The sequence below is a fragment of the Condylura cristata genome, unplaced genomic scaffold, assembly GCF_000260355.1.
Source record: "Condylura cristata isolate star-nosed mole 26May11 unplaced genomic scaffold, ConCri1.0 scaffold00022, whole genome shotgun sequence".
Classification (NCBI taxonomy): Eukaryota; Metazoa; Chordata; class Mammalia; order Eulipotyphla; family Talpidae; genus Condylura; species Condylura cristata.
Genome location: NW_004567123.1, coordinates 1,843,257 through 1,868,155, shown reverse-complemented (window position 1 = coordinate 1,868,155; position 24,899 = coordinate 1,843,257). Strand labels below are relative to the sequence as shown.

Here is a 24,899-nt window from a genome sequence, read left to right as displayed (position 1 = left end):
CTGTGGGTCCTAGGAGGTATTCCCTAAGCCCTTGGACAGTCCTGCATGAAAGATAACGCAATGCAGTTCAGCTCGACCTACAGATGAACTCGGAATATGGGTGGTCAACCAGGTCTACATGACTGAGCCTCATAGAACTCTGGAGCCCAGATTCAGTGAGCTTTAGTGGTTGGCAATAATCTATGTGTATTTTACTATCTACACAATTCCCATGAGGGGAGGATAAGAGGAAGTGTCATGCCTAGAACTTTCCTGCATCCTGAACTTTGACTCATAATTTGCATAATTTTCTATAATAAAACATAACTGTGAATCTAACAACTTTTAGTGAGTTCTGTAAGTCATTCTAGAGGATTATAAAACTTGGAAGGTATTTGTTGGAGACCTATCAAATTTGTAATAACCAAGTAGAATTAATCCCAAGAATGTAAGGTTAGTTCAGCTGATTAAAAGTTAATCAATGAAATGTACCATATCACTAGAACAAAGGACAAAACCACATGTTAACCTTAATAATGTTAACAGAAAAAGCACTTGACAAAATCCAACACTTTTGATGATAAAACAATAAGCAAGCCAGGGAGAGAAAGAACTTCCTCAAATTGGTAGAGAGCATCTACAAAAACCCACAGCTACATAGCACATAATATTTAAAGAATGAAGTTTCTTTTAAAAGGCGGGAACAAGATTAAGTAGTTTCTGCTACTTTCATTTAACATTAACATTAACATTCAGATTGGAAAAGAAGCAAAGGTACTACTTCTTTTAGATGACTGATTTTGTACATAGAACATCCTAAGATATTCACAACCATCAGAGCTAATAAGCAAGGTTAGTAAGCTGCAATATATAAAAGCAGCAATCCAAGATGAAAATTAAGAAAAAATTCCATTTGCAATAATATAAAAAAGAATAAAATGCTTAGGAGTACATTTAACTAAAGAACAAGACTTACAAACTAAAAACTATAAAACATTGTTCAACAAAATTAAAGGAGATCTAAAAACAGCCGCTCATATAACATGATGCTAAGATATTGTTAAGATGGCAATACCTTCCAAAGTAGTCTACATAGTCACTGAACTTCCTATCAAAGTCCCAGCTGGTTTCTTAACAGAGACTGACAAGATGACCATAAAATCCATATGGAAATACAAAGGTTTGCGAGTCAATCTTGAAACAGAGCAAAACTAGAGGAGTACAATTCCTGACTTCAAAATTTAAAGCTACAGTAATCAGAATAGTGTGATAATGGCACAAAGATAAACTTACAGGACACCAAAATAGAACAGATGATCCAGAAATAAATTTTGCATAAATTTTTGTTCAAATAATTTAACAAGGGTGCCAATATCATTTAATGGCAAAAGGACAGTTTTTTTTTGTTTTCTTTTTAAACACACGGTTCTAGGAAATCAGGATAGCATGCAAACAATGAAGTTGGACCCTTACCTGCTAATAAAAAAGTGAATTAAGGCCCTCCCTGGTGGAGCAGTGGGTTAAATAAAGCTCAGCGCTGTGAAGCTGACCATGGCCACTTCAGTGTGAGTTCGACCCCCACCCCAGAGATGACCCACATGGTGCAGCAGATCTCTCCTGTCTCACCTGCTGCTCCCCTCAGCAGTGTACTTCGTCAATCTGCCTGTTCTGTTCACCACTCTGTTTCTGATGAATCCTCTCACCGCCCCTGCACCTCTGGCCTGTACCCCAGTTCTGTATGCATAAATAAATAAACCTTTAAAAAAATTCAAAAAGACCAAACTTAAAAGTTGTTACTAAAAAAACTCTTGGAACAAAAGGAGCAAAGATTCATGACATCTGATTTGGCAATGATTTTTCATGAAAAATACAAGAGAAAAACAAAAGAAAAAAAATAAATAGGACTTCACTGAAACTGAAAACTTTATGAATCAAGGACACTGATAATAATAAAAGGGCAACTCAATGAATAGGAGAAAATATTGTAAATATCTATCTGCTAAAGAATATCTATCTATCTATCTATCTATCTATCTATCTATCTATCTATCTATCTATCTATCTATCTATCTATCTATCTATCTCCAGAATATATAAGTTTAAAACAAAACACAAATCGGAGTCCTTACAACTAGCTGGTGAGAGTGTAAAATTGTATAGCCACTGTGGAAAACTTTGGCAGTTTCTCTTAAAAAAAAGTCAAATGGACCACCAATCTCAAACCTAGCTATGTAACCGAGACAACAACCTCTACAAAAAACAAATAACAACAAAACCTGGGCAAATGCTCATAGCAATATTATGCATACTAGTCCTCTAGTGAAAGCAGCCAAATGTCCACGAGTTGGCAGATGCATAAGCAAGATGGAACACTGTTCAGCTATAAGAAATGAAGTATCAGTACATCATGTAAGTGAAAGAAGCTAATAACAAAAAGACTCACACCATGTGATTCCATACACACAAAGGCCCAGAAAAAGCTAATCCACTGACACAGGAAGTATATAGCATTTTTCAGGGACTAAAAAGAGAATAGTTTCTTTTTGGGGTGAAATGTTTTGAAATTCAGTTGTAATGATGGTTTATATAACTCTGAATACAATCAACATTACTGACTCATACTTGAAAAGAAGTATATAATGTGTGAATTATATTTCAAAAAAATTAAAAAAAAAAAAATTCTTCCATAAGAAGCTAGCCCGCAGTATCTCACCTGCTCGTAAATCTCAATGGCTTTCTGGTACTGCTCAAGCTGGGCAGCATACGCTGCCACCTTCAGGAGACACTTGTTTGCTGAACTGCAATCAAGAATCAGAGCAGAATAAACAATCATTCAATCATTCATAGAAAAATAAAATAAAGATATCTATCTCAGGACACCTTTATTTGATACATCCCAATATACTCACAAAGAACAGTGAAAGTTTGTCTTTTCTCACATAGCAAAATTCATTAAGAAAAATAATACTTGCCTGTTGGATTCTTCTCCTTTGTAATAATCAGCTGATTGTTCATAATGAGCGATTGCCTAAAAATACACACCCATGTTATTTTCAAATGACTTGGTATATAAAAACCACAATATAAATAATCCTGTTCCAACACAGCAAACCTTTCACAACATGGTTTACTTCATTTAGAGACACAAGAAATCATGTACCTCCAGAGAAGTGTGGAGGCAGAATATTGGCAAGGCAGCAAAATATCTTCCTTCCCCTTATGTCAAATGTCAATTACACCATTTTCCCAGCCTGCACTGTAATTAGAGATAAGCCATACGATCTGTCCTTTGCAGTAGGATGTAAGAAGGCACACTGTGGGCTACTTCTGATCTTGGCCCACACGTGACTTTGTATTCTTCTCCAGTCCATTTCCCCTTCCACAAGCAAGAATGGCAATGACAAAGTCTAGAGCAACAATGGACGCCATAAAATGAAGACAGCAGAACTTCTGTCTGCCTAGTTTCTGAACAACTATAAAGGTCAGAATGTAGCCCAACCCCTGGGTCTCCACCAGTGACAAATCCAGACTGGCTTGTTATTTTAGAGATATATGAAGCCTACCAAATTTCAGATCTTTAGCTTGCTATAGCAGCAAGGACTTGCTTCACTCATACCAATAGTGACATCTAGAATATGGGAGTTGCCTTCAATCTGAAATGTGTATGTTACCACATGAGAGCTGAATGGTTGCAAAATTTAGTGGCTGTTAAATTAACAGTCAAAGGGAGAGAAAATAGGTTGAAAGCTGGCAAGCTATATTATAGCTTAATATTTAGTAAATCAAACACAAAACTTTGAAGACAGAAAGATGCCCACCGAAGCCAGAAATTTTATGGGAAGCAGCTCTATAAAAAGAGATGATGATGGCGTGTGCTGCATCTTTCAGCAAGATTTCACAGGACAGAACAACTCTAGAACCTTTTTCAGGCAACTAGAAGAAAAGAAGGACAGAGTTCAGAGATAGCATCTCACATAAAACTGGGAAAACCAACAGCGTCTATACCCCAAATGGCAAGATATAAGTCTAAACAGAATTTTAAACTGGTGGGTATGGCAAACTTCTTTGAAACAGGCCAGATAATAGATATTTTTAGGATTTATGAGTCACATATCTATTGCAACCACTCAGCTCTCCTGTGGTAACACAAAAGCAGACATAGATGATACATAAAATGAACAAGTTTGGCTATGTTCCAATATACTTCACTTATGAGCAATGCAGTTTCAATTTCATGAAATTTCTGTCTGTTATGAGATGCATTTATTCCTACCAAAAACTCAAACATGTAAAACCTGCTGTTAGTTTTACAAGAGTGCGAGTTGGGGGTCACAGATCTTCCCTTAACATTGAGGTATTTCTAGCAAACCCAAAAAGGGAGCTAGCATTATGTGAAAACCAGAGTACAGATGCTGCTTTCCCACTCAAAACCACTTGCTCTAGGGCTTCTAGGCTGCCCTAATGAGTTAGGAGATGCAAAGAGACAAGGAAACAACAAATAACATAAACCAAACTGGGGAATTATGTTACAAAAGCCCTTTAGTTGCGGTTACTGGCACATGGAGCTGAAGAGAAGCAAACAGTGTGGCCCACAGAGCCTCTGCTGAAGCTACCAGCTGAAGAGGCAAAGTCAACATTAGCCACGTCTGGATGATAGAATATTGTGGACAGTTTTGTGAAAAATTGGGCATGTCCATGCTTGAATAATTAAGTTTTTGGTCTACTCTTTCAGTCATTTAGCCTACATTAAGTTGGTCCCTAAATTTTATTCATAACTGCAAACAATTTACTTTGTTAAATATAATGGGTGACTGTGGAAAGATTAAAAGTAATGACAGAAAGTATCAATATGGACTTTTCCATATACAAATTAAATAACAGTCATTAAAAAAGAGACTAGAGACACACTATATAACGTTCTTTTTACAAACAAGGACACACACGGAATCTGGAATCTACCCCTTTGGAGCCCTTGTCAGAGCTGTCACCGACATACATGAATGCGGTTACTGGACTAAAGTAGATCTTTTCCCACAAAAATGTAAACTCTATGAGGGTAGGTCTCATGATGGTTTGCTCACCATTAAGTCCCTGGGTATAGAATAATGCCTCTCATATACAGGTACTCAATAAACAGATGTTAAATGAATGAAATTGCACTTCAAATGAAAGTTCCTTATTAATGACTTCCAATAGAATAGAAAGCTACATCTTTCTATTCAAAATATTAGTTACAGGGAATGAGTGTAGCTACTTTTCTTCCTAGTTCTCACAACAGTAGAAATCAATCAGTAAAGCTCAACTAAAGCATAAGCTGCTGCTGTTTTGGAGGTTAAGAAAAAAAAAAAAAAGGGCCGGTGGTTATTTCCAAGTTTTCAAACTGTAGCTGAAAGAACAGCTTAACAGAAAAATTTTAGTGATATGAGGCTGACCACAGGTTATCTCCAGATGTTCACATTAGCTTGGAATTTTACACATTCAGTAGTCCCTGTAGATGGAGATTTGTTCCAAGACTACCAAAAGATGTCTGAAACCATGGGCAGTACTGCACCTTACATAAATAATATGCTTTTCCCATACATACGTAATATGCACACACACGATAAAGCTGAATTTGTAAATTAGGCCTACGAAGAGATTAACAAAAAATAGTAGTAAAATAGGGTAATTAAAACAATATCCTATAATAAAAATTACATGGCTATAGAAACTCAAAATATCTTATTATGTGCAGCATTTCAGGTATGAGTCAGACCACAGGTAACTGAAAGGTAAGGAGGCAAGAGGGCTAGTGTTGTAAAGCAGCCAGGCACAAATAAACCCTCACGTGTTAGAAGTGAGTCCACTTAGCTTAAACTTGCAAAGGTGGAAAAATATATATAACGTAGAACATGACAGCCAAAACCCAACTACACATGTTATAGCACTCAATGTTATGCCAACGAAAATCAGCTGATTGTCCTGTTATTTAAGTAGTGTGCCTCAAAAACCCATGAGATTGCATCTTGGAGCATCTGGTCAGTGTCATGACGCTGGTAAACATACAGCCCCAGAAAGGAGAACAAAGTTCTCTAGGATGGTAGTGACCATTCAAGTAAATGCAATTACCAAAATTCAGACTTAAGAATCTACTTTATGGGTAAAAGACCCTTCGATAGCTTTAAGACGGGATCAATTCTTCTAGAACATCTATCCCCCAGACAGAACTACCATGCCCCTGCCATAGACACTTATATTACAACAAAATTATTAAGTCATGTTCCCCAGGGTTAGAAAACAGTAAAAGGTCATAGTTTCTCTGAATTATTTAAAAGACCACTTAAAGAGGGCCCATTTATTATTTGCTTTCATGTTTTACTTCATGAATTCAAAGCAGTAATATATATTTATGAAAATTTTACACTTCCTTGTTCACCAGCTAAAATCTGAATGAATCAGAGAACAATCGGGGCTAGTATTAACAGGGAAGAAGTTCTTTTGTAATCAATCAGATATTAAATGATTCAAACTAAACTTCATGCATCACCAACCACAATGTGATGAGTCCAACCAGGGAAATAAAGATGGTGTTTCTAAATACAGGGAACAAGGCAAGCTAAACCCCACGCCCGGCATATTCTTAAATATATATATATATATATATATATATATTTTTTTTTTTTTTTTTTCTAAAGCGCACACCTCAGTGAAAAGAGATGCCATCTACTGTCCAACTCACAGAATGGCAGGGACACCATGAGTAAGGATGGGGGCTTCAGAAAAGGAGCTGAAAGTCACCAATATTTTTAACAAGAAGGAAAACAAAAGCACACCTTAGATCATTTCATCCCCCGTGACTCTTATGGCAAGCCATGCAATGAAGTAGTTGTCTGAGAGCACGCCCTGGCGGCACAGAAGGTACTGCGCTGATTCCACAGTGCTCTTCTGAGCATCAAGGATAAGGAACTGAAGCAGTAGTGTTAGCTGGTGAGAGATTCTATGCACAAGTGCTTGCACCCCAAAATGATTCAAAATCCATAAAGATACTGTTCCTATTCAAGATAGGATGGCCAAATAAATATCTCATTCACAGCAGATGCATACCCTTCCTGTTCTGTCACTGATTTTGCACTGGGGAAAAAAACATCACTTGCCTGCAGGTTCTACACATAACCTCTCTGAAGAGAAGTTCACAAGCAAATGCCAATGGTGCTGACTTAGTCAAGATCAGAAGCTAGCCTTGGAAAAGCATGTCATATCTGTCCAAAAAGGTCAAATAATGAAATAGATATAACAAGTCCAAGTGAATTTTGTGCTAAATAACCAAAAGGTGGGAGTCAGCATGAAATCAGAAGGTGAAGGTTCACAAAGACAATCCAATTTTAGTACTCGGAGATGCTCCCCCGCTCCCCCCACAACCATCTGAGACTCCATTTGCTCTGGGAGATGCACAGATATACAGAGAAGGGGTAGAGATGGGATGCCATTTGTTATCAGAGTCTACTGTCTCAGAGGTCTCAGTTCTTGGGCTATAGCAGTAAACATGGGCAAAGTTTCCCACTGACATGGATTGGCCCCCTCTAGTGGAGGGACAGAGCCAATGAGCACCCAGTGTGATGAACAAGCACAGCACACGCTATGCAAAGCGACAAGTGCACTGCAAAAAAAGAGTGAGGTGTAAGAAATGTTTGACTATGTGAAGGGTTAAGCTTCTATTTTAATTATGTATTAATGACAGAGTTCATAGGAAAGGTAAAAAAAAAAGAAGGACAAGGGGAAGTTAGCCACATGGGCATGTAGGTAAGAGTTCTCCAAGTAGAGAGAACACCTGTGGTGGTACTGAGGCAGGAGCTTATCTGGCATGTGTGAGGAGCAGCAAAGGGGTCTGGTGGTTGCAGCAGGTGCAGCAGAGTCCAGCAGGGGAGAAAGGTAGGGAAGAGTAACAGAAGAGAGGGTGGGAGAGGGTGGGGCTAAGTCAGTGGGGCATCGAAGATACCTCGATGGCTCCAGCAGTTTTTCTGAAGGGGCCAATGGCAGCTTGTAAGTAATGTCAGGAGAAACAATCTGATTAACTGTTAAATTCAAACAATCTAATTTACTGGTTTTGTGGTTATGTTGGGGATGAGAGAGAACATTATTGGTCACATCAAAAACAGGTATAACATACATGAAATTATTATTTATGTGAAGAGTGATTTCTCTTATGCCAGCAACAGTATTTGTCCTGCTGACTACTAAATGGCTGACACATTATATTTACCCCATGGATGCATTGGAATTTTGATGAACCTATTTTTCTATATAAAATCCCTTTTGTCTGAGAAAACACATAAGGAGAATGGAGTGAATCCAAAAGGAAGATGGTGATACCTGGGAACCCTATGCCCCGGAGTCAGAACTTCAGGGGGAGTAGAAGCAGGGGGGCCAGTTCAGAGGCTTCTACAGTGACCCAGTGGAAACTGGGGGGCAAGGAAATGAGAAATGCTGCCACTCAGGAGTTTTGAGGACAGAGCTCACAGTGACTGCTCTCAGGCTGGATGTGGAAAAAGAAGACAAGGATGCCTGTGGCCTGAAGGGGAGCACTGCGGGTACAGTGGAGTGCAAGATCAGAACCAGTCTCAAGACATGTAGGTTTGAGATGATTATTGGAGGCAAGGGGAGATGGTGGCAGACAGCGGGATACAGGAACCTGCAGTTGGAGAGTTTTGGGTTGCAGATACACATTTGAGTCAATGGTAACACTGACTGTATTCTGAGTTCAGTAAGAGGAGCAAGTACAGACTGAGAGCAGTCACAATGTCAGGAGAGAGAAGGCTAGTCCAGGAGTCAGGAGAAAACACTCAGTGCACTGGACAGAGAATGAGGTGGGCACCATGTCCAGAAAGTGAAACAAATGAGGGGAAGAGAAACAACCTCCAGTGCTGCAGAGGCGTGGAGTGCCTGTATCCACTTGGGTGTGAAGTGCTACAAGCACACTCTGGCAGCAACTGGCTACATCTCTGCAATGGTTTGCCTTTCTCATTCACATCTGGATCATCCACAGTCCTCAGGACAGCTTTACATCAGCACTTCCGATTTTTTTTTATAAAAAAAAAAAATTTTTTTTTTTAAAGCTTTATTTATTTATACAGAACCAAGGTACAGGCCAGAGATGCAGAGGGTGAGAGGATTCACTAGAGACAGAGTGGGGAGCAGAACAGGCAGACTGACGAAGTACACTGCTGAGGGGAGCAGTGGGTGGGTCAGGAGAGGTCTGGCACGCTATGTGGATCTCCTCCAGGGCAGGTGGGGATAGAACTCATGCAGAAGTGGCCTTAAGCTTCTTAGTGCAGTGCTTTAGCCTGCTGCGTCACCAGGGAGGGCCTTGATTTTTTTTTTTTTTACATCTATCTGTAGTTGATTTAAGGCTGCCTCTCGAGCATGACAGATGCTGTCCTCCCCTTATGAACCTCCAGCCCTGTTGGTCCTTGAAACCATCTGTGATGACTGTGTCCCTCAATTCTGCTGGAAGAGAGGACTCCTCAAGACAACTTAACTACCAATTCTGCACCAAGTTTATGGGGAATCTTGTCCACTGCTTACCTTCTCGATGTCTACAAGTTCAGTCTCATAGATTTCAGCAATGGTGATATGGTGCTTGGCTGCAATTGTAAACCTTCCCTGGAGAGATAAATGAATAACAGAATCATACTCCTGTTCTACCGAATTGAAAGCAATTAATTTGGGAACAACAATGAAAAAGAATGCAACTCTAAGCCATCTCAGGACTCCACCCCACAGCCACTCAAGTAAGGCAATGTCTTACCATGTCTGTGTAAATGTCGATGGCTGCATTTAAGCAGTTGATAGCCTCTGCAGCGTAGGCATTTAAGAAAAACAATGAAAAATCCATTCAGTCAAAGAGGGTTCAGGTGAGCCTATCTTCTTGTTTGCCACTAAAATGTTAAGGAGCTTCCAGGAATTTGGGGTGGAAGGGGGGCAGGTTAGTGAGAAGCAACACAAATCACGCACGAATCCAGACCCATCAGCATGCTCTATCTGCAGCCGCTGCAGGGTTAGTCAGAAGTGGAGAAGGGCTGGCTCAGTACTCTTAACTTGACAGTGAGGACTCCAGCCAGAGAAAGACCGCATCATAAAGAAGACAAAACCACAAGGTCTGTCATCAATACCGACCAATTATATTGGCTAAAAATATGTGTAAATGTATTCCTCACTAATGTCTGTACATATGTTATTTTTGGAAGACAGTACCACTTCACTAGGAAAGATCATCTCAATAGGTTCTACTCTGCGTGCTAAAATCAAAAGCTCAAAAAAAAAAAAAGCAAACAAACCCATGAACCAAAAGCTCATCGAAATTCCTGTTCTGACATCTCTTGAGTGAAGTTATTTTGTACAATGTTAAAAGATGCTAAATTTTGGTTGACTAACATGCACACAAAAGGAAGGGGGGAAATCTAATAAGAGTGATAATAAAGTATATTAATTTTCCTAAAAAGTGAGTCAGCGAATTTCCCATCATAAAGTGGCAGTTTTTATGCTAGCATATAGTTGACAATTCCAAATTTATTGCTTTTAGTTTAAAAGAGAGTAGAGTATAAAAACTTGACTGAGAATTAGAAAGGTACTCAGATTAGTAAAATTTAAAAGCAATTTCCTCTTAACCTATACAAGAAATGTGGACTCACTGTTACACCTTTAAACACACAGAAAAGTATAAATAAAAAATAAGCTAGTTGTAGTCCCACTTAAAACCCCTCATTGGTATCCTGATACAATAGAGTGTTGATGAAATCTAGTGTTTTCTAGATATACTTCTATGTGCATGCACTTCTTTATGAATTTGAGACCTCAATTTCCGTGTGGTTCTTTAGTCACAAGTAAACATTTATCAGACCACTGAAGATTCTCTGAAAGTAGGGATTTTAGTGTCTGCATAATGTCAAAATTATGAGCACATTATAATTTTGCCATTTTATTTTTATTGCTCTACTTAGATTGCCCAGTTTTGCACTTTTAGAAATAAACTGTGATTAATCTTAACACAGAAGTTCTTGAAGTTATTTTTGTCTGATATCTTCATAAAACTTAGGATTTTTTTTGCGCTAAAATGAATTCCTAAAAGAAAAGGCTACACTGCATGTGTAGGAAGGAAGAAATTATCCTTTTAATTGCAAGTATATACTCCTCTAACTGAAAAAATAACACCGGAAAAATTTTACCACTTTAAATACCCAAGTTCTTTCCTTAAAACAAATACTTTGAAAAACACTTCTTAAAAAGTCAGATGCATACTGTCTGAATAAATTGTTCTTAATTATCAAATATTACAATCACCACTTAACTTAAATCTTAAAATACACTAGGTATTTAGGAGTAAGGAAATATTTTGCTTCCTTTAGTTAACAATATACATATTCATAAATTTAAGATATAAGAAGTCTTAGGTAAAATAAATTTCTAAAAAATTCTCCAAAAGCAACATAAATGGAGTTTAAAATGGTGTTGAAAACTAAACAGCCAGGATAAATTTAATATATTTTCTCCTCCAAATGATTAAAAATGATTCCTGAAGTTATCAGAATATTGTTCCAAAGTACAAAAATTTCTTTTCACCGGGATTCAAAATGTCCAACAGTGTAACTGTGAAGTAGGCTACCATCACTGACCTCTACTATCCAGAGTACACAGAGATGGAGGTGGGTCTTACCTTGAGGGTCTGCCTTTTTGTAAGCATTCCCAGCATCCACAAAGCTCGTAGCAGAATCATGTTTGCTCTGAAGCTGCATATGGAGCTTGGCTGCCTGGCAAAATGCATTTCCTGCAGCTGAAGGAGATAAATTAGTACAGTTAAACAGAAAGGATTAAACAGTCCCCATCCCAAGCTCAAACAATTGGGCTTACTCCTAAAAAGTAGTCCCATTTCACTGAAAAGAAGCACAGTCAGAAGAAGCACATGTGGAATGTGACTGAGTGCACCTTAGGTGAATATAAAAATAATCAGAATTAAATCAAATAGCAATATGGGCTTCATCAGCCCCAGGAGACCTCCCAACTATCCTGTGGACAACAGGCCTCATTCAGTAGCAACAGTCAAGTCCAAGGTCATTCAATTATGCTCCTCAGCATAAAATAAACACTGAGTAGGGGCATTAAGCTACAAATTAAAGGTAAAACAGTGAGGTCAAGAAAATGTTTCAATCATCCTTTTATCTAATAGTAAGTCAGTAATAACTTTGCAATTATCGATAAAATGCTGAGGAATTTATAGAAAAAACCAAGATTTTCAGATTGAAAATTATATCCATAATTTCAAAATTCAAGGTTTTTTAAAGTTTATTAACAAAATCTGACTAAAATTTATCCAAAGATTAGATTTTTTAAAAAGAGATTTTGGTTTAATTTTGTTTCTTGCTATTTTAACTTTATTTTGGCATAGAATTGGGGGCTAGAGGTGCATGGGGCATTTACCAGAGAGAGTGGGGAGCAGAACAGATGGATTTACTGAAATACACTGTTAAAGGGAGCAGTAGAAAAGGTCTTTGTGCCATATGTGGGTCAGCTTCCCTGCTAGGGATCAAACTCAGGTCATAGTGGTGATAGCGCTGAAACTTAATCCCTAGGTCACCAGGGAGGCCCCAGACTGTCTTTACCCCACTTTGTATGAAAACATGTATGTCTAAGCAGAATCAGATGGTGGTCCCCCCATCTCTCTGTGGGGCCATGGTATAACATAAAGAGGTTTATGCCCTCTTTTTTTTTTTTTCAGAAAAGTTTTGTGGATCAGGGACTATGAATTCTGGAGTAGCAAATAAAAAAGGAAGGGAGTCCCTAGCAGTGGTGTTGTAGGAACAAGGAACAAATGCTTCAAGGCAAGAAGAGCTGAAAATGGAGACTTGTGATGTGCCTGATCAGTCTGCAGGAGGAAAGAAGGTGCAGGATAGTGGAAATCAAGGCTGAAGACACCATCAGCCCAGTTCAGGCAGGGATTAAAATCTCAAATGAGGAACCTAGAAAAGATGAATCTACTTCATTCTGAGGTTCTCAGTTCAGAGAGAGGTCATGGCACAGTAGGCTGGGGCACATGCAAGCCTCTGGAGATACGGTCCAGTACAATCTGGACAAAGGAGATCGTACTGGTAGGAATGGAGGGGAAAGTATTCACTCTTCTAGGAAGAGCAAGATTAAGAACATCACAAATTTTTTGGCATTAAAAAAATGTGCATTTCAAAAAATTCAGAAAAGTACTGAAAACAATTAACAGATGCCTAAGAAAGCCATACATATACTTTAAATTTACTTTTAAGAAACAAAATATTCAGTTCCACCAATGCTTCACCTGCCACCTTTGTCCCAACCCCTCCCCAGAGAGCATATGAGTTTCTGGGTTTCCACCCAAAGGAAATGCATGGTACAAACTCCTGAGGCAGCCTGCCCAGGTTCAAATCCTGTGCTGTGTCTCAGTTTCTGATAAAAAAGTGTCCAGGCAATTTTGAAAATATTTTACCACCAACTTGGAGGGGGCCCTGACCAGTCAGAGGACGTTAGAAAAGCCCTGCCAGAGGGTTAAACGCTTCCACTGGTGTGGCCCTCCCTGGTGGCGCAACGGGTTAAAGCGCAGCACTAAGAAACTAAAGCCACTTCCGCATGAGTTCGATCCCCGCCTGCTCCGGAGGTGAGCACATGGTGCGGCAGACCTCTCCTGGCCCGCCCGCTGCTCCACTCAGCAGTGTACTTCATCGATCTGCCTGTTCTGCTCCCCGCTCTGTCTCTGGTGAATCCTCTCACCCTCCACATCTCTGGCCTGTACCCCAGTTCTGTATGAATAAATAAATAAATCTTTAAAAAAAAAAAAAAAAAAAGCTTCCACTGGTGAATCACGATGTTGGGGAACAAGATGAGGCATCAAAGTCAAGTGCCCAAGTAGAGGGCAGGCACCCAATACTTAGAGAAGCAGCTAACTTCCAAGTGGCAAGTCAGGACTCCATTAGCTGAAAGGCAGCTCTGCTAGGCTCTCTGCCTCAGAGGAGTGTCATACTATAAGGACTTAGTCTCCAAAGTAAAGTGCTTGAACACTGGTGCTAGTTACACAGGTCAGCCATTGTCATTATCACATCAAATCTATCCTTACAGAGTACTTGAGGTTTGGCATGTTTAAATGTAATCAATCTTTTCAGAGCCTACACACTCTCTCTTCCACCAATAACTTCACCTGTGAGAGTTCATCTAATGACTGCACCAGAACTGATCATGGCCTCTCTTTCCTGAGTGTCCCATTTCCAGGCTGGTCCCATTTCTCCAGACAATGTCAAGAGCATTAGTGTTACAAATTCATTCTACCACCTTCCAAAACTAGCTTTCAGCTTCCTTTTTCACTCTGAACATTCATTCCAATCATTGCTTATAAATGCCAGTTTGATCTCTCCAATCTTGGAAATGAATTTAAAAGAAACCAAAGTCAAACAACTTCACAGACTAAATTTTCTCAACTATAAAATTGGTCTAATGCCTTCCATGGTAATCTCAAAGCTGAGTACCAAATGAATTAACTTAATTTTTTTTTTAAAGATTTATTTATTCGTACAGAACTGGGGTACAGGCCAGAGATGTGGAGGGTGAGAGGCTTCACCAGAGACAGAGTGGGGAACAGAACAGGCAGATCGACGAAGTACACTGCTGAGGGGAGCAGCGGGCGGGTCAGGAGAGGTCTGCCGCGCCATGTGGTCACCTCCAGGGCAGGCAGGGATCGAACTCATGCGGAAATGGTTTAAGCTTCTTTGTGCTGCGCTTTAACCCGCTGCGCCACCAGGGAGGGCCTGAGTTAACTTAATTTTTATAAAAAAATATAAAAAGATGCAATGGTGTTATGATCACTACCACTGTAATGGTAATGGCTTCTAAAAATCTAATATTTATTTGCTCACAACTATTCCAGTCTGAGGGGAGAAGGAGGAAGAGGAAGCAGGAAGTGGATAGAAGTGGGTAGTGAGCACAATGGACTGTGGTGGAGGACTGTGGTTGCTTGGTGGTGGGAGAGCTATAATGACCACCCATGGGGGAAGAATCCTATATGTCAAAAAATTAATAACGATATAAAAAAAGAATATTTCACTAAAAAAAAAAAAAAAAGCAAACAAATATGCTGAGCATACTGTATTGCTAGTACTGGTCCAGTCATCAGCAGAAATAAAACATGGAAACATCTGACCACCAAAGGTTTACAGTCTAGTGAGGGAAAACACATAATTAAAATTCATAAACACTATAAATGAATAAATGCAAGTCATTTTGTGTTTTACCAAAGGTGTTAGAGAAAGGGGAGTAGGTTTCTCAGAAGACTACTGGTATTTGTGAAAGGGTGATAGACAGACCTACAATGATACATTTGAGGACCTGATTGAAGCAGGGTATCAGTCACATTCTATCTTGGGGAACAGCATGTCAGACAGAAGGAACAGCACATACAAAGTCACTTCCTCTTCAAAATGGCTTTTGTATTATCTTTGCCTGAAAAGCAAACAACCAAAATCTTTATACGTACCACTCCAATTTTTAGCCATCTTGAACATATTTGCGGCTCTGGTATACATTTCGCAAGCCTCTTCTATTCTTGTATTCCCTCTGAGAAAATTTTAAAAATGAGGTTAGTTTTACTATAACAACCATTCATGTACCTAATTCTTCTTCCCTCCTTCAAATAATAAATATTTAATAAGCACTTACTATGTGCCAACAAACATTAGAGAATATTAACAGATGCTAAAGGAGATACTCTTACAAAATGGGGTTATTTTCCAAATGAGAAAACTAATACATACAAAAGTAAAATGACTAGCCCAATGTCACAGAGCAAGGACACCACAGCACTAAGACTCAAAAATACAGAGCTGACCCTGTAGCCGACACACAATCTGAGAGTTTTTCCATGTATGGAAATTGATGTTTTTTATATTAGTCTAAGAAATTAGAGTGTAATATTCAAAGGAGATTAAGTCCCGAAGGATAAAGACATCTTTATCCTGTTAATTCTGAAGAGTTTAGTACTAAGTGTATTTAGACTTAAAAATAAAAACAAAACCTGGATCCAGAGCATATGAAGAAGGACCATGCTCTGGCTATATTATCTATATATTAACTGCTGGCTCTGGCAGGAGAGAAGTCTTTCTCCAACATGAAGATGCCTCAGAGTTTCAGTCCTCTCTACGTGAAAATTTGTTCTGTTGTACAATATCCTGAAAGGAAGTAACTCCACTGACTGCTGCCTGAAAACATACTATTCTCGAAAATTCGTCACATGTAGTTGGTTCACAGACAGCTTTAGTTACTTAGAAACTTCTTACAGATAAGTAAAAATAATCCTGTGTAATTTCCACCAAAGTTTTCTATTTCAACCTTGCTTTTACTGAGTTAGGATAAGGCCCCTATGAATGATTCTTTACTATCTTCTCTATATTACAAAAACAAAATATCCACAGCACCAAGAAGTGGACTCTAGTACACAGAATGAGGAACTCAAAGTGGAGTAAAGACAGAGAACTGAGAGAGAGGAGAATTCAAGTTTGACCCTTGGGAGTGGGCACAATATGAACACAGGGGAAGATGTATCTCCCAGGAGCCCGTAAAGGCACCAACCTGGTAGAGGGACACACATAGCTGTGCAGTGGGCTGGGCAGACAGTTAGGGCAAGGTGTTACTTTAGGGAGTAGTGACTGCCTGATCCTACTATCTTTAACCTCATCAGGTCTCCACTTAAGCACATGTATATAGAGAATAAAAGGATCTGTATCTGTGGGCTTTCAAGACAATTAAAAAGAAATCCATTTATAGTTGTCACTACAGGGCTTGACCCAAAGTAGATACTCGGTCATGATGTAAATTATTATAATTAGATTCATGAATCAAAGGCATAAAAACCCTTGGGATTATTTGTATATTGTGTGCCTGATAAGGGACTTGTAACTAAGGAACTCTTACAACTCAGTAATGAAAAGACCAATAACCCAACTAAAAAATGGACTAAAGTATCTGAATAGACAATTCTCCAAAGAAGATGGCTAAAGAGCACATTAGAATATACACAACATCAGTAGCCATCAGGGAAATACAATCAGAACCACAAATGAAATAACACTGCTGGTACATATATAAAATGATACAGCCACTTTGGAAGAGTATGCCAATTATTCAAAAGGTTAAATACTTTGAGTTATTATAGACACCAATTCCACACCTAGGTACATACACACCTAGCAAAAATGAAAGTGGTAAGAATTGTATACAAATATTCACAGCAGCATCTTTCAAAATTGTCAAAAGGTAGAAACGATGCCAGTGCCCCTTAACTGAAAGGATATAAAATATAGTGTACACATACAATGGAGTATTTGAGCAATAAAAAGAAATGAAGTACTGATACATGCTACAATATAGAAAAGCTTTACAAAAGTTTTGTCAAGTGAAAAGAGCCAATCACAAAGGAACACATATTGTATGGTTCCAATTCTAAGAAAGGTACAGAATAGTCAAATTTAGAGAAACATAAAAATTAGAGGTTACCGGGCCCTCCCTGGTGTTGCAGTTGGTTAAAGCACAACACTGAGAAGCTAAAGCCACTTCAGCATGAATTCCATCTCCGCCCCGGGGGTGACCTACATGGCACAGCAGGCCTCTCCTGACCTGCCCGCTGCTCGCCTCAGCAGTGTACTTTGTCAGTCGGCCTGTTCTGCTCTCCACTCTGTCTCTGGTGAAGTCTCTCACCATCCCTGTACCTCTGGCTGTATCCCAGTTCTGCATGCATAAATAAATAAATCTTAAAAAAAAAAAAATAAAGGTTATCTACAAGTAGGAGTATTTCATGGGGGAAATGAAAATATTAATTGTTCCAGTGATTACATGGCTCTGTATATGCTAAACACTACTGAATTGGGTGAGTTATGTGGTAAATGAAATTCTATCTCAATAAAGCTGTTCCTCCCCTCCTACCACTTTTGGGGCTACATCACACCAAAAAGTGAAGTGTCAGAATAAGCAGTCTTTTCTCACACCTCTTATTCCTTTTTTTCTACCTCAAATTTACATATTAAAAAAAAAAACCCAATTAGCTAGTTTCCCCAATGGAAATTTCCTAAACAGGATAAAGTTTTCAACCTTAGCCACAGCTCCCCGGAGCAAACAAGACTTGCCACTTTCTTGTATCTTGTTTTTCTAAAGTATACCAGCATCCTGAAGTGTAATTATAGTGCAATCATTCTTATTAAAGGTTTCCAAATAAAACTAGCTAAATTAAAATGTACTTTATCCTATTATTTTCAAAGACAGATTCAGCAAGAAATAATAGAACGCCTACATTATGCCAGATATCTCCACATATGTTCTGTCATTTTCATTATTACAACAACTTTGAAAGACACTATATCCATTTTTACAGAAGAGAAAAGTGGATCTGGAGCTCAATGGCCCAGCCAAGGTCACCCAGACAAGATCAGTGATGGATCTAACAGTGGATGCTGAATTCAGAGATCTATAAAAGTACTGAATAAACCCTGCTATTCTCAAGATCCTCACCACTCCTACAACAGAATCACCAGACATATTCTCATTTTAAAAGCACGGGAGAAACTGTCATTATAAACAAAACTTTTAAACTTCATTAAAGATGGTATTTTAAAAATTTCTCCAAATGCTACAGTGTTTTATATATGTAGAAGCTAATTTTTGTAAGCTTTAAGGACAAATATTCAGTATTCAAATAATTCAATTGTTACACGGAACCCCAAAGTAAGGTAGAAGATCCTTGAAAACAAAAAGAAAGGAAATCTAATTATAAAGTGGTAAAATTTAAGCACATGGCACTAAGCTAAACTGAGTCAAATTATTTTTTGATATAATGGTATTCTGCCCTTGAGGATAACTATGAAAGGAAACAGTGACCAGCTTGCATAGAACCCTCCTTCTCTACCCTAACCTCTACACCATCACCACCACATTCAGCCCATTAATTCCCTCAATTCCATGGGCAAGGCTGACTCTTTTTCTTCACCATGCTTACTAAGGAAAAATTCCCTGAGATTATCTTGTGGCATAAAACTGTGGAAAGAAGGGTTTTGCCCATAAGGAGGTCAGAATGATGAGGATGGAAAAGATCTAAGAGTAGCCAAACACACCCTCCCCATCATGTTCCAGTGAGAAGACCTGATCAGAGGCTCACTATGTTCCACAAGGAAATGGTAAACAGTGGAGATGTGCCTTAAACCTGGCTACAAGTTCCTGTATCTCTTCACTATTCCACCCTCCTGTTCCCCTTGAGAAGTTTAGGGATATACAAAAAAAAAAAAAAAAAAAATCCAGGATAATTATAGCCTATTATTTCAAAGACCTTAAATCATGTCTATACTCAGACAAGTCTTTGATTTTTTTTTTTTAAAGAAATTACTCATGCATATAAAACTGGGGTACAGGCCAGAGGTGCAGGAGCAGTAAGAGGAGTGGGGAACAGAACAGGCGCACTGATGAAGTACACTACTGAGGGGAGCAGCAGGCAAGACAGGAGAGATCTACTGTGCCATGTGGGTCCCATTGGGGAGGGCCCAAGTCTTTGATCTTTTAACAACCAATTAGTGGCCCTCCCTGGTGGTGTGACGGGTTAAAGCACCATGAGGCTGTCTGTAGCCAGTGAAGTGGGAGTTTGACCCCCACCCAGGGGGGTGACCCACATGGCACAGCACACCTCTCCTGTACTGTCTGCTGCTCCTCTCAGCAGTGTATTTCAGTCAATCTACCTGTTCTGCTTCCCATGATGTCTCTGGTGAATCTTCTTACCCTCGAACCTCTGGTCTGTGCCCTAGTTCTTATATGCATAAATAAATCTCTTTAAAACAATAGTCTTCAAATAATTTAAATTTGATTTTTCCTCATCCTGAATAAGAATGAGTTCAGAGCACTGTAAAACACCGATGACTCTAGTACTCACTTTTAAAACCGTGGGTGGAAGGAGAGATGTTAAAGTAGAATCTGTGGGACTAACAGCTCATACCTCATAAGAAAAGGTAACAACTGCTGAGGCAGAAATAAAGCAGCTTCTAAAGTTAGAAGATATTAGAGTAGAAATATCATAAAAATTGACAATGACAGTGCTGTGGTGATATGAAAGAACTAGTGACAAAATTCATCTTTATCATCAAAATACTCTGAAGAGATGTCAAAAGTTCTGAAAAAGGGATCAATTTAGCAGTCCTGGGGCTCTGGGGAGAGAAGACACCAACTAGGATAGCTCCTCCTTCCCATGATTCACCAGTAACATTACTTATGCCACGAAACTGATGCTCTTTGGAGAGGGCCTGGCACATAGGATTTGCTGACAATGCTGATTGCTCTGTGTGTGGATGGAAGAAACTTTAAACATTATAGGTTTTTAGATATTCCCCATGTTTCCCTCAAAATAACTAGCAAAGACAGGAAACACTCAGAAAAGGAGCAAAAAATTCAGTATCTATTTTAAATATATCTATCATTAAAGGAAACACTCATTCTCTATTCAAGGACATCTGCCACCAAATGTGAGGGTTTTCCACATCAAGCAATTCTCTAATTCTCTGTGCTCACCACAAGACTGCCCTGACTACAGAAGCCAGTTACAGCAGCGGAGACCCACAATTCCATTTAACTTACCTACAAATCTGAGGTTCTGATGAGCTGCTCAGATTCAAATTTTTGCCACAATGGTTTCTAGGTCTCAGGAAAACACTCTATTTATGATACTGGCTTATCGGAAAGAACATGACTCATAGACCGTCAAATGGGAGAGAGGCATAGGACAAGTATGTGGACAGAGCCATAGAGCTCCCATGCCTTCTCTGGATGTGTCAGCTCTGAAGTAACTTGGCATCCGTCAACCTGGATGCTCTATAAACACCATCTTTTAAGGACTTTATAAAGGCACATGAAGTAGACTAGCTAATTAAATAATTTATCATTGGTAATTAATCCAATTCCAGTCCCTCTTCCCTCAAATGGGGGGCAGGGCTGAGAGTTCCAATCCTGTGCCCACATGATTGGTTATTCTGACAACCAGCCTAATTTTTTATCCTCCATTAGCATTTATTTTCATCTGACACTTTATTTCTGTAATCTTCACAAATTCTAGAAACTTGGTGTTTTCCTAAGTAAATACTACCCTCTCAAGATTATTTTACTCCTGGGTATAATGTATTTATAAATGGTCTAACTTCCTTCATTCAATGCAGGAAGTGGGGCTATTGGCAGCAGGGAAATGCTGAGGCCTCAGGAGATCTACAGAACATCTGTCTAAATTATTATACTAAGTGCCCATAACTACAAACCAGTAAGTAACAAGCTATGTAGGGCAAGGGTACATGTTTTGGAGTGGCTTCCTATGAATGAAGGTTGTGGGGTCCCAGAACAGAGTAGTCACTCATCCTGAGTCTTAGAGACACCCTATGAGGTCCACTCCTCCCCTGAAGTCCCAATGTTACACTGCACTGGATAAGGGGGTGCGCAAGCAAGCACCTGGGATGGAGGGTACATAGCTGGAGAGCTGAAGTGGAGACACAGTATGCGGACTTCAGCTGGAATCTGATGCTCATAACAGACAGCTCAGCCTGTGTTAGGTCAGAGTACTTAAACTTCCCTAATGAAGAAGCTACTATCTCACTTTAGCCCATGCTGAGAGATCCAAAACACCTGCCCCCCCCTCACCCCAGGCTGAAATATCCAAACACATGCCATTTCCCTATGAGAAATGCTTCACAACTAGTTCAAATTCCTGACTCAACTCCTGACTCAAGAATCTTAAATTCCTGAGTCTATTGGAGGTGATCTTTTGATGTCTGTTAACCCTGGTCCTCTTTTACACCTTTTACCCTTCACTGGTACCAGTTTCCCACTAACTCCAGTTGCAAAAAAATAAAGAAAAGAAAACAGAAACAGTTAAAAATATGTCCTTACCAAAACCCAGACAAGACTGAAAATGAGACAAGAACACAGTGCAAATGCTGGGGTGAGTGTGTAGCAGAGGGGGTGACCCTGGAATGAATGGAGTTGCAGAGCACATTGAGTGTGAATTCAGGCAACAGTCTTGACTATGCCAATGGTTCTTAAGAAAAGATGAGGACATAAAACAATAATAATATAATGAAAATATGAGGCAGCTACATTTAGAAATAATGGAGTTAAAAAACACCCAGATGATTTTAAAATTAAATTGTGGTCTCAATAGTAGACAAACAGATGCAATTGAGAGAATTACTGAGCTCCAAAACACAGCATTAGTAATCACAGGATAGAGTGAAGGATAGAAAAAGTAATTTTAGAAATGAATACTGTGTAAGAGCTCTCAGGGATAAGTTAAACAGAAATAAGGGGATCCCAGGAGAAGAAAAAGATCAAGGCAAAGAAAATCTATTAAAAAATAAATAAATCACTAAAAACCATCACACTCTGGGAAATGAATGAAAAGTTTCAAGAGGCCTAAAAAGGTCCAATAAATAATATTAGACAGATATACACCAAGACTCATAAAATGACAAGGGTAGAATATTAAAATAGTGAGAGAAAACAAGTGTAACTTGTAATAGGGAATCACAATCCAGACTCAGCAGACTTCTCAGCAGAAACAAGTATAAGGGACTAGAAGGGATATAAAATACTTAAGACTTCCAGCCCAGAATCCTTTACTCATTAAGATCGAACAACCAAGATAGAAGAGTAAGGAGATTTACTGAAAAACCAACTACTAAGAGCTGCATGTAAAAGAAATCCCAATGAGGCTATTAGAAAACAATACAGCAATTAATATTGAGGCAACATAGAGGAGGAATATAGAGTGGAACACTGGAGCCATTCAGAAACAAGACAGTCCAACAAGTCACAGAAACCGCCTATCACATACTAACCTCAGTAGACCTCTCAAAAAATCAAGCCAAAAAAAAAAAAAAAAAAAAAAAAAAAAAAAAAAAAAACCAGAAATGAAACTTAAACAAAACTTGACAGATGTCCTCAGAAAAATTAAAAAACTTAAGACAAACCAAAACAAAAGCCAAAAACATAATGAACAAATACTTATATCTCAATAATCAATCTCCTTAAATGTAAATCACCTGAACTCACCAGCTAGCTGAATGAAATTCAAAACAATGTCTAATCTTTTGTTATATACAAGAATCTCACCTCACCAACAAAGACAAGCACAGATTTAGAATTAAAGATTGGCAGACAGATACAGAAGTAAAGGACAACCATAAAATTAAGTCAAGGACAACTACATTTATATAGGATTGCAAGAGGTCAAGACATCTTGATTAAGAAGCTAACACAAAAAGAAGTGACATTCATACATATGTACTGAATGATGGAAACACATAAGGCAATAACAGAACTGAAGCGAGAAAATGGTAATAGCAAAATAATACTAGGGAACCTTAATACCTTACTTACAGTAACAGATCTAGGAGAGAAAGTAAAATAAGAAAACAACAGCTTTAAAGGAGGAGTTAGATCAAAAAGGTCTAATAGATATGTACAAAACATTTCACACAAGAAATGCTGCATAAACATTATTTTCCAAGGGCACAAAGAACATTTTCAAGAGTAGAACATATCTTGCGAAATAAGTCAATTGTTAGCAAAACCACAAAGATCAAAATTATATTTAGGCCAAGTCCATATGGAAAAAGTAAGTACTGGATGATTTCATGACTTCACATATGCAGAATATAGAGGAAGCAAACAAAGGGAGAGGGAAAAGATAAAACTTGCAAGCTGAAGTTAGATCTGAGGCATCCAGCAGGAAGGAGAAGCAGAGAGGGTCAATACAGGGAAGGGGAGAGCACAAGGGATTCTGGGGGTGCACCATAGATGTGGGAGAACTACCAGGACTACACCTGAGGGGAGAAATCAAATACTGTCCAAAAATTAACGCTGCAAGAAAATAAATTAATTTTAAAATAAACAGGCAACACTAAAAAAAAATGCCTATGACCATCTCTGCTCAATAAAACTAGAAATAAACTAGAGGGGAAGAAAAACCAGGAAAAACTATGAATACCAGGAAAGAAAACTAAGAAAACTAAGAAAAACCAGGAAAAACTATGGCAATTAAACAACATGCTGCTTGATAGCAATTGCATAAAACAGGAATCAAAAGCAGAACATAAAAATACCTTCAAATGAATGATAATGATGATACAAATGACCAGAATCTCTTGGATGCAGCAAAAGCCTTCTTAAGCAGGAAGATAACCGCTAGCGAAAAAAATTGATCACAAACATGGATCAAACACAAATTAAAATGTCAAACACAAATTAAAAATCTCAATAAAAGCTAAGGACAAAATGGCTTTACAAATAAATTCTATCAAATTTTAAATAACTAATTCCTCTCTTGCTCAAATTGTTCTTAATAAGAAGAAATTTTCCCTAATACATTTTATGATGCCAACATTACCATATTCTGAAATCAAAGACAGCACAATTACAGACCAGTATCTCTTACGTACATCGATGCAAAAATTTTCAACAAAATACTAGCAAATCAAATTCAACAGTATGTCACAAGGATGATACATCATGATAAGAATAGGGTTCATGTCAGTGATGCAAGAATGGTTTACATAAATCAATTAATGTAATAATCATGTCAACAAAATATTAAAATATGATAGCTATAAAGTATTTTATAAGCTCCAACCATTTATGAAACAACTCTAACCAAGATGGGAATAGACGAAAACCACCTCAACATAAAAAAGGCCATACAGGGGCCCTCCTGGTGGCGCAGCGGGTTAAAGCACAGCAGTGAGAATCTAAAGCCACTTCCACGTGAGTTCGATTCCCATCTGCCCCGGAGGTGACCACATGGCGTGGCAGACCTCTCCTGACCCGCCCGCTGCTCCCCTCAGCAGTGTACTTCGTCGATCTGCCTGTTC

At 38.6% G+C, this 24,899-nt stretch overlaps 1 protein-coding gene across 2 annotated transcripts in view; it reads right to left on the bottom strand.

Annotated features, from left to right (window-relative positions):
- NAPB (N-ethylmaleimide-sensitive factor attachment protein, beta) overlaps positions 1–24,899 on the bottom strand; it is a 46,928-nt gene that overhangs the window by 9,853 nt on the left and 12,176 nt on the right. The window contains exons 2-7 of one of the 2 annotated variants that reach the window (XM_004687128.2): positions 15,500–15,579; positions 11,669–11,785; positions 9,764–9,810; positions 9,541–9,618; positions 2,952–3,007; positions 2,693–2,777 (exon numbers count right to left, since the gene is read on the bottom strand). In XM_004687128.2, the coding sequence (XP_004687185.1) occupies positions 2,693–2,777; positions 2,952–3,007; positions 9,541–9,618; positions 9,764–9,810; positions 11,669–11,785; positions 15,500–15,579 (463 nt within the window). Of the gene's footprint in view, positions 1–2,692; positions 2,778–2,951; positions 3,008–9,540; positions 9,619–9,763; positions 9,811–11,668; positions 11,786–15,499; positions 15,580–24,899 lie in introns of those variants that run through there. The other variant, XM_012728289.1, reaches the window with a different exon arrangement.